General features: G+C 33.7%; 1 protein-coding gene across 1 annotated transcript; it reads left to right on the forward strand.

Annotated features, from left to right (window-relative positions):
- Window positions 1-262: 262 nt before the first annotated feature.
- LOC140827543 (uncharacterized) lies at window positions 263-2220 on the forward strand. The gene is made up of 5 exons (XM_073190234.1): window positions 263-421; window positions 504-652; window positions 783-831; window positions 1515-1657; window positions 2071-2220. The coding sequence occupies exons 1-5, from the start codon at window positions 373-375 to the stop codon at window positions 2155-2157; spliced, it is 477 nt and encodes a 158-aa protein (XP_073046335.1). The 5' UTR covers window positions 263-372; the 3' UTR covers window positions 2158-2220.
- The last annotated feature ends 7770 nt before the right edge of the window (window positions 2221-9990 follow it).

Consider the following 9990-nt stretch of genomic DNA (forward strand, 5'->3'; position numbering starts at 1 on the left):
AAATTTATTGTGATATGATGTTACATGACTTTTGTATATAGATAAATAATAATTTTATTTTAACTATATAAAAAATCCAAGAAAATTGTCTTTTGATTTCTTGAATTTTTGTTAATGGAACTTGGAACAAATAACAATTTTTTATTTATTTTATATGATATTAGAAATCATAATCATTATTCTTTAATAAGAACTGAATAAATCATATAAGCTTGTTTCTAACTTTGTTCAAAAAGCTTAAAAAACATTTAAATATGTTTAGTTTTTTTAAAAAATTATTGAAAAAATTGAAAAATTTCTTCAACTAAGGGCTTTTGTAACGAGAAATAATTGAAAAATTCAAGGTTGTGAAAGCTCTACCATGGAGTGAAAATGGCGGAGAAATTGGCTCCTGAGAAGAAGCATAGCTTCATCCATAATGGTGGGGATTCTCTAATTATATTTCCTTTTATATGTGAATCAGAATTGGATTTTTGTGTTTGAAATCTTTTTTTTTTTTTCAGGTCAGAAGGTGTTCGATTGGGACCAAACGATTGAAGAGGTGAATATGTACATATCGCTTCCGCCTAATGTTCCGAAGAAGCTGTTTTATTGTAAGATTGGCTCCAAGCATGTAGAAGTTGGGATCAAAGGGAACCCTCCTTACCTTAATGTTAGCTTCTGTTTTTATTTTTATATTTTCCCCTAAATTTGACTTTTTTTTGTTGATTTTAAATTTTTATTATTTCGGTTTATTTGGCAGTCTTTTTATTTTATTTTTTTTTGTGTTGGGTCAATCACAGCATGATCTTACGGCTCCGGTGAAGACTGATTGTTCATTTTGGACTCTTGGTACTTTGCTCTTTGATTTTTCAGCTTAAAAAATGAAATTATTTTGTTCTGTTTCTTCTAAATGCATGTATACTGGAATAGCTGGCTGAATTTATGGGTTTGATTTGTGTATATTTGGTGGGATGTCAGTCATTGGACTGTTATCTTTTCATTTCCCTTTTGAAAAGTCTAGGAACTGGGTCTTGTATTTCTCGTAGGAAAATGGTCTAAAATCTGAAACTCATGAAAGTTAACTTCCTTTTGTTTGTTTCTTAGATGAAGGAAAGACCTGCTGTGGTAGTTGAATATGAGAGATATAAAATTCTTTAGTTGGGATTAGTGACTATTGAGGCGATTAGAACTTATCAACATTTTGTTATTAATCAGTAATAAAATTTTAGGGAAGGTTCTTGTCTATTGAGCGTTGAAAATCATGATCTAAAAACGAAGTCTCATGCTAGTTAATCTGTTAACTAAGAATTGACCAATGGGGCAATTATATGATGGATCCTTTTGCATCAAATCAGCAATTTAGAACTTTATTCTAGTTTTCTTGGTATAAAATAATTGGATGAGTTGTTCAGTTCGTCAAAGCAATGAACTTGATGTTTACATCTATCACATGTGATAAATTGGTAATGGCCAGTCAGCTACTCTGTCACATGATTTTTACACTGTACTAACCTCTTATGTACACTGTGCAGAAGATGAAATATTGCACATAACATTGCAGAAGAGGGACAAAGGTCAGACATGGTCTTCGCCTATAGTGGGTGAAGGCCAGTTAGATCCCTACACTACTGATCTAGAACAGAAGCGGCTCATGCTTCAACGATTTCAAGAAGAGGTATGCCAACGTTAATTCTCTTGGAAATGTATAATAAAGATTGTATTTCTAAAAATATTATAATTATATATGCGCAACACATGTCAAGAAGCTAGTAATCAAATGTCTATGTGGCCCTCTCAATATACAGGCGTGACTTTTACTAAATAGATCATGTTTATAATATATTCCCATGAAGAATTGACAAACATACTACAAGCATCATATACTTTACTTGTGACGAGATCTTAGAAATTTTTGTTTAGTATTTCATGCTCGCTAGAGAAGTTGACACTATCATCCGCAACTCCATGGTTTTCTTTTCTCAACTTATTGTTGTTTGTGTATATCTAAAGATCAGCGTGCTGGACTTCAAGGAATATCATACACACCAAAGTTTCTTCTCATCTGTAATGTAAATTTTCATTCTGCAGAATCCAGGCTTCGATTTCTCACAGGCTCAGTTCAACGGAAATTGCCCTGACCCAAGGACCTTTATGGGAGGAATGCTATCTAGTTGATGGTCTTTAGCCTTCAAACATGTACTCTAATTGTGTCAGATACGAAACCGCGTCTGGGCTCTTTGCAAATAATTTAGGTGTATGAACTGTGTTGAAAGTGTAAGCTTGAATTGTTGTAGTACCTATATTGGTGATGTCTGCCTTTCTGATAATTATTGCTTTTGTTGGGTTGTGTGGATATTTTTGAATTCATTGTGTTTTACAGATCGTAACGTCAAGGGTACAGCATATTAATCTTGAATAAAATCTCCATCCGAGAAATATCAGTGTTGAGCCACTGCCTCGAATCAAGTGATCGAGCCTGAAAGCTAATCGTGCTCTTGTCAACAAGATTCGGCCTGTGTGGTGAGGATGTTGCTATTCACAGTTATTTTTTTGTTTTCCACTGTGTACCCAATCGTTCTAAAAAGAGAAACCTTTTGAACTTTTTTGCACTTGTGCTTGGGAGCATACTATGGTTTTGATTTGTCTTACTCTTTGTTTATGGTAATTATGACGTTTAGGAATTTGCATAGCTTATTCAATAAATGCATAATGAAGTGAAAGAAAATCTCAAGGAGGCTAATTTGGGTACAAGTTCTACTTTCCGAGTTCTTGATGAGTGTTTCTTGAGAGGATGAGACTGGCGGGGTGCACATTTAACAATTTTCCCATTCGTATTATTATTATTATTATTATTATGATTATTTCCTCTTATATCGTGTTTTATAACTACCTTTTAGTTACCGAGTAGCATTAGAATTAGAACCAAAATGCATTAAAACTACTCTTAAGTAGTGTTTATAATTGCTTAAAAATAATAATTATGGAATTTGCATTTCTTGAGTAGTGTTTATAACTGCTTAAAAATAATAATTATGGAATTTGCATTTGCAGTTTGCAAACGCCATCTTATTATTACTTAATTGTATTGCGTAATTTCGTTGGAATTATTATTGATTTCATGTTTTTATTCTCTCATTTGTGATTGATAAGTTATAATAATTTTTGCACCAATTTTCCTTGCAATTTGAGTTGAATTGCTCCATCTAAACGCTCTTCTACACAATATTTCAAAACATAGAGGACAATGGTACGCAAGGTTTTTAGCTATATATCATATATCTAAGTCTTCCTTTTTTTTTTTTTTTTTTTATATGGCCTATCATGCTTGTAAAATAAATTTTATACCTTTTTTTACCAAAATGTTGTCGGGCTGTGTACATTTGGTTTTACAGACTGTTTCTCATAGTCTGATCACACAGTCACAATTGATGGTTCCTGACGCAGATTTCTTCAACAACACTTAGCATAACCTTGTTTCATTTCCTATCACAAGGTGTATAATAATATATTTATTTTGAAAATTATGTATGAGAGAGGACAAGAATTATAAATTTTATTCAGACATACTAAATATTATTACAACAGTAACTTCTTGTGGTGAAGGAGAAATTTGTTTACTTATTTATTATAGTTTGGAATACATAACATCTAATTTAGAAAGAGGTGGTGGTTGAATGGTTCATCCACCATTTAGTAGAGTGGTTGGCTCACATGTTTTTTAACTTCGTCGGGAAATCTTTTGATTTTTTGTGGTCTCCGAGAAAACGTGACTTATGTAGACCTCTCATCACTTGGATTTGTCTCCGCAGAATTTTGGACAGATTCTTTCTGATCATCTTCCAAAATAGGATTTTGCAATACATACCATAATTGAGTGTAACCCTGTAAGCAACATGTAATTCGATCAGAGACAATTCTCTTATCAACTTGTTGTAATCTACCCACAATTTCTAAATTTATGGCAAGCTTGTTAAACTTGTTTTGAAGCATTTCAAGGTTTTCCCTCAATTGCCTCTGCATTTTCATGATGACATCGACATCAACTCGTCTATTTCTTGTTAAGAAATCTGCAAAAATATTTTCATGAGATTTAATAATAACAATATAAAAAATATAATTTTGACATAAATTTTACCATCTTAATAATCTTGTTTTCTCAAGTTTAAATTCAATTATATTTTCTAAGAAAGTTTTTACCTATATACTATTAACTTTTAAAGTAATTTTTTTAGCAAATAAAATAGTGATTATTTCTCAAAAGTCTTTTTTACTTCATATAATTCATTTTTGTTGATATGACAATTTATGACTTCTGCATTTTAGAATAATTCATTGCAATATCTGCGTGTTTGTTCTCCTTCTGATGTAAGCTTTGTAAGAACTGCTCCCACCAATGATAACTGACATATGTGTATAATAAAAGTTCATCCCCGTCTTGAGGTATAATCATTTTTGAAAGATTTTTGCAAATCTTCTTCAGTTGACTAAGTCACTCGGTGTGTTATTTTGTCCATATGAATTTTTCATTTTTTTTAATAATAACAGTTTATCCCCATATTGAGGAATAGCCATTTTTTAAAGGTTTTTGTAAATTTTCTTTAGTTGGCTAAGTCCATCGGTGTGTTATTCTATCCATATGAATTTGCATATTTCTTTAATAATGTTCTAAACTCTTTCATATGTTTTGTTATATTTTTTTATGAACATTCCAGCAAAATTGAAAACAACTACTAAAAAATTTTGTAGATGTTTTTTGTCTACAAGTTTATGTGGAAAATTTTGCACATTTTCCACAATTTGTTCTTGTAGAATGGGAAAGACTAACCGTTTTGCTGTGTAGATTCTAGCTCCTGAATCAATATAAGCAGAAAAGTAGCTTGTCTTATATTGTTCCTATAATATACCTACATAGATATATATCGAGAATGGGCTAGTGGTCGTTGAATTTTGCACGTTTGATCATCTGCCATTAATTCCATTTCGTTCTCTAGTCGTTTCCAAGGTTTGTATTTCTCGAGAAAACTCTAGTCCAAGAACCAATTGATAATGTTCTTTTCTTGGAATTCCTTTGATATAAACTTCCAATTCACTGATATTTATCATTCTTTGGTAAGTTCCTATAATAGGTTGCTACAAATAATATATGGGTTTACAAGTAAATTGATTTTTTTGCCTTATATTATGATTATCGAATGCTATTTCGACTTCCCTATATCATTTCGAACTTCTAAATTTTCCTATTGTTGAAAAGCTTTTTGTTAGCGGTTGAGTTTCTTGGTCATGTGTTTTTCTCCACCTGTGACTTGTGATACTATCTCCTTGGAATGATAGTCTTTTTGCTTTCAGTCTAAGACTTTGATTTATTTGTAGAATCAATTTATATTGGATCTGAATATCTGTTTCCTGTATTAAATGAAAGTCGATTCTTTCTAGATAAATTGTTTGAGAAATCTTTCCAAATATCTCTGGAATTTTTATAAATTCATTTATAATAAACAATTATGAATTATGTGTATTTGAGAGAGCGTATGAGATTTGATAGGCAATAAAATATGGTCTATTACCTTATTTCATTAGCCTCTTTTCCTTGAAATTTGATGTAATGTCAAGGCTCAGCTAAAATCTCGATCTGCTAGGTTGTAGTCAATTCTTGGATAAATTACTCCTGCAATTTTTTCTACACAAAGATTTCCTGAGATTGTTCTCAGTATCGAATCTTGAATATTACTCATTCTTTTATCACATACAGTAGTATTAATGGATATATCTATTGTTGTCATCAAATTATTGAGACCAATCGTTTCTATTGTTGTCATCAAATTATTTTCTTTTTCGAGACAGTTTTGATGAGATTGATCGTCTTCTCGTCATCGATTAAATGTTTTTCAACTACCTTGACCTTCTCTCTTTGATGTAACAAAAGTTCGGTACCAAAGGATATTGCTAACATTTCACCCGAAATCCTATTGCTAGAACTGAGTTGTTGGTTTGAATTACTGTTGAATATTCTTCAATGTTCCAAGAGTTTTTTCTTGTTATTCAATGGTCATAATTTTGTACCGTATTTTTTTATTCTCTAAGATCTCCCGAGAGTTTAGAGAAATGCGAGACTATTTCTGGGAATCTATTACTTGAATCACAATTTTATTTTAATACTTTGATTCATTCCTAGTTGCTTCTGATATCTAATCTTGGCTAGATCTTCTTGTTTTAAACATTCAAAATTATTGGAATAAAACCTGAAAAAGTAAATCTCGAACATATGTGCAGATCTATATTTTGAAAAAAATTTCCTCCTCATAAAGAAAAGTTACTAAATAATAATAATTTAGTATGTCTGGAATAAAAACCTAGACTCTGATACCATTTTAGGGCACAATGTAATTATTTTCCAACAATAATGAAACCAAGAGTATTTTGGGTATTTTGAAAGTTTTTTTAGTTGAAATGACCAAATTGGACATAATTTAAAAGTTTTAGGACTAAATGGAGATAATATGGATCAAACTGAGACTGTAGCTAAACATTTAGGACCAAATTGAGTTTCCCCCAAAATTATCTCGACACAATGACACAACTAATATACAAGGGACCGAGCAACTGTATATGAGGCCGAAAAGAGATCTACATTGATTGGAGAGTTCGGAAGAAGTGACATAAGAGCATCCACATTGTTGGGTGTTATAACACTCAACACCATATCAAAAAGCGTGAGTTTCACATGTCACATATACATTATATTAAGGACATGTTCAATAGTTATGTTGATGTCAGTGTTGATAACTTCATTATATGTTCTTACAATAGTGAGATGATGCTGCAGAGATAGTGTTGAAAATTTCTTTAATAACTTTGTATTTTAATAAAACACAATATATTGCACATAATTGAAAAAATATTACAATTGCACGTATTTTAAAAATACAATTACTCATAATTAAAATTAAAACATAATTTTAAAAAACACAATTACTCGTAATTAAAATTTACAAATAATTAAAAAGAGAAATAATTCAACTATTCATCCTCATATAAACTCCAAATATGTTCGATCAAGTCTTTTTGAAGCCTGTAATGCAATTCTCAGTTTTGAATGCCGACACGTCTCTCCAGAGAGACGTTAAACTTGACGGTAGTATATCATAAAGAGACAACATCTAGGGGCCCATATTCATCATCCCGAGCTGGAAAATCACGATCTTTCGGCATACCATCCCTTTCATTCTCAACAATCACGTTATGTAGAGTGATACAAATTTTCATATATAATCTAAATTAATTGGATCACACATGCGAGATGAATTTCTCACTATATGTCAGCGTGCTTGGAGTACACCAAATGCTCGTCACATCTTTCTCACCTCCTCTTGATATCATGCAAAAATCCCATGTTTTTACGAGAGGGGGCTGAGGTATGATTTTCTTAAAGGCAACTCAAGATGGATAAATACCATCGGCATTGTAGTAACTCATGTTGTACTCGTTCCCGTTCACCTCAAACTGCATTCATTCTTTGCAAAGTTTAAGAACAAATTGGACCTCTCCCGCATGTTGATGTTGTTATTGCATTCTGGTACGAAGACATATGCATGCCAAAGCCATAAATTTCTTGATGCAACTACCTGTAGTATGATTGGAGGTTCTTTTGGTGTCCACTTTGATATTGTCCTGTTGGACAATTCTTCCAAGCTCAGTGCATGCAATCAATACTTCAAAGCATCCCAAAAATCCTCTTTCAGCATTTTCAGTAGTTATTCGAGCAACATCCGCATGTGTTGGTTGCCTCAAATATTGCTCAGCAAATATATCATACACCACCTGCGCTGAAACGACCTTTAAAAAGATCAACTAACAATAAAATAAAGCATAAAACTATCTTTAATAAAATCATTGACATATATATTTAAATCATAAATCCATCTAGCTAGTGCGGAAACATAAAGGCCCACGGGTGTGTATTGTTACGTTCGATCCACTCAATCGTCAGAAGCTCCCATAAATCATCAAATCATGCATCATACAAACCTAGTGAGTCTAAAGACTCAGCACGTTCTAAACATGGAGAGCAAATAATACATATACAATCACATGCCTTAAAATCATACTTTTATTTAAAATAAGTTTTAAACATAAATAAATCATTTGAAATCATTTAAACATAATTAAATCATAATCGTAAAATCATTTTAAAATGACTTTTAAGCATCAATAAATCTTTTAAAAATCATTTAAAATAAGCTTTTAGCATAAATAAATCATTTTAAAAATAGCTTTAATCATCATCATAAATCATATATCGTAAAATCATTGTAATCATAAGCTTTTCAATCATATATCATTTTGGGTGAAGTTTGATCCTTGAAAGTGACTAGCTTTTATCCTTCGGTCGACTGATCAGTCTTCAGCTCCACATGGCCCATGGGTTTGGGCACTAGGCTCCACTATGGAAAATACGATCGTCGGGACTCCCTCGGGGGCCTTATCCCATAGACGGGCTCTCTCGGGGGACTTCTCCCACAGACGGGCTCCCTTTGGAGCCTTTTCCCGTAAATGGGCTCCCTCTGGTCCTTTTCCCTCACGAGTCACAACATTCTCACAAAATTGTAACTTCACCGTCCTCACATAAACGGATCCCCCACAAATCATATATCATATGTCACAGTCAATTCACAGCTTTCAATTTTTTTTTCTTTTTCTTTAAAAATCATAAAATAACATACTTTTTCAAAAATAGTATTTTAAACAGTAAAAATTGCACAGCTTTTCGAAAAATCATAAAATAACATATTATCATCAAATCATCATTTTAAATCATAGAATATCATTTTACAACCATTGTGATCCTTCAGGACGCTGCCAAGCGTTTAAGTATTTTCTTAAGTGTAAAATAATTGTTTTGTCCCTGGACGTAAAATTTCTCGATTTTATCTTTTTCTCCTTTTTAATGACATGTAATTATTCTAAATAATTATTTAAGCTTAAATATATTTTTTCATAATTTTATAAAGCTTAAAACTATGCTTTTCAATTAATTCTTTACTTAACATTTAGTGCGGCGATTAAATCTCGGATAGGTTCAAAACTCATTATTTTGATCTCAAATTTTAAACATAATATTTTTATTATTTATCCAACCCTTGGGAGCCATGAACCGCACCCGTGGACCCATGGTTCTAATTTTACTTCTTAATATTTCGATATTGACCCTTGATCGAACCACCTAAGCCATCTCCCAATTTACTCGAGCCATTGTCAAGCCACCTCGAGCCAAACCCGTGCCAACCCACCTAGGCACCTCCTGACCAAGCACAGACCACGGAACCCAACCCTAGCTCGCTCCCCATCCCTGCAACCTAGCCACCAGATTCTGCATGTGTATGCGTGAGACTCCTTAGAGCAATAAGACTCCTAACTAGTCTAGGACTCTCCCAACCGAGCCACCACCGATCCCACCTGATCCTAACCATCCCTGGACCACGCCCAGACCCAGCCCAGACCAGCCCAAGCCCTGGACCCCATGCGCGAGCCACCGGCAACCAACAGCAGCCTGCGTGTTCCCTCGCGTTTCTCTCGTTTGGCTCGAGCAACAGCGAACCCAGCCACTACAGCCCCTGGCCCAACCCCTGCCCATCACCCTAGGACCCTGATGGACCACCCTGGCTCGCCCCCAGGCCAGCCGCTAGCCCCTCTTCTCAGACACACCAGAGACCTGCGCGTGAAGAGTCTCTTCACGCAAGGACTCTTCCCTACCAACTAGCGCGAGCCCTAGCCCTCCTAGAACTCTTCCTAGGACCTAGTCATGACCCTTAGGACCCAACCTCCAGACCTGGTCGAGCCCTCTTGCCCCATGCACAACAACCGAACCTTGCACCTTGAAGAACCAAACAAAACCCACGGCTCCTACTTATATTTCTTGCCCATGGTTCCAGCATGTTCTCTCGATTATTTTATCATGTTTTTTCCCTAATTGATTCATATTTTTATCATGTATTGGCAGCTTAACCCTTG

Source organism: Primulina eburnea, chromosome 3 (genome assembly GCF_022965805.1).
Source record: "Primulina eburnea isolate SZY01 chromosome 3, ASM2296580v1, whole genome shotgun sequence".
In the NCBI taxonomy this organism is placed as follows: domain Eukaryota; kingdom Viridiplantae; phylum Streptophyta; class Magnoliopsida; order Lamiales; family Gesneriaceae; genus Primulina; species Primulina eburnea.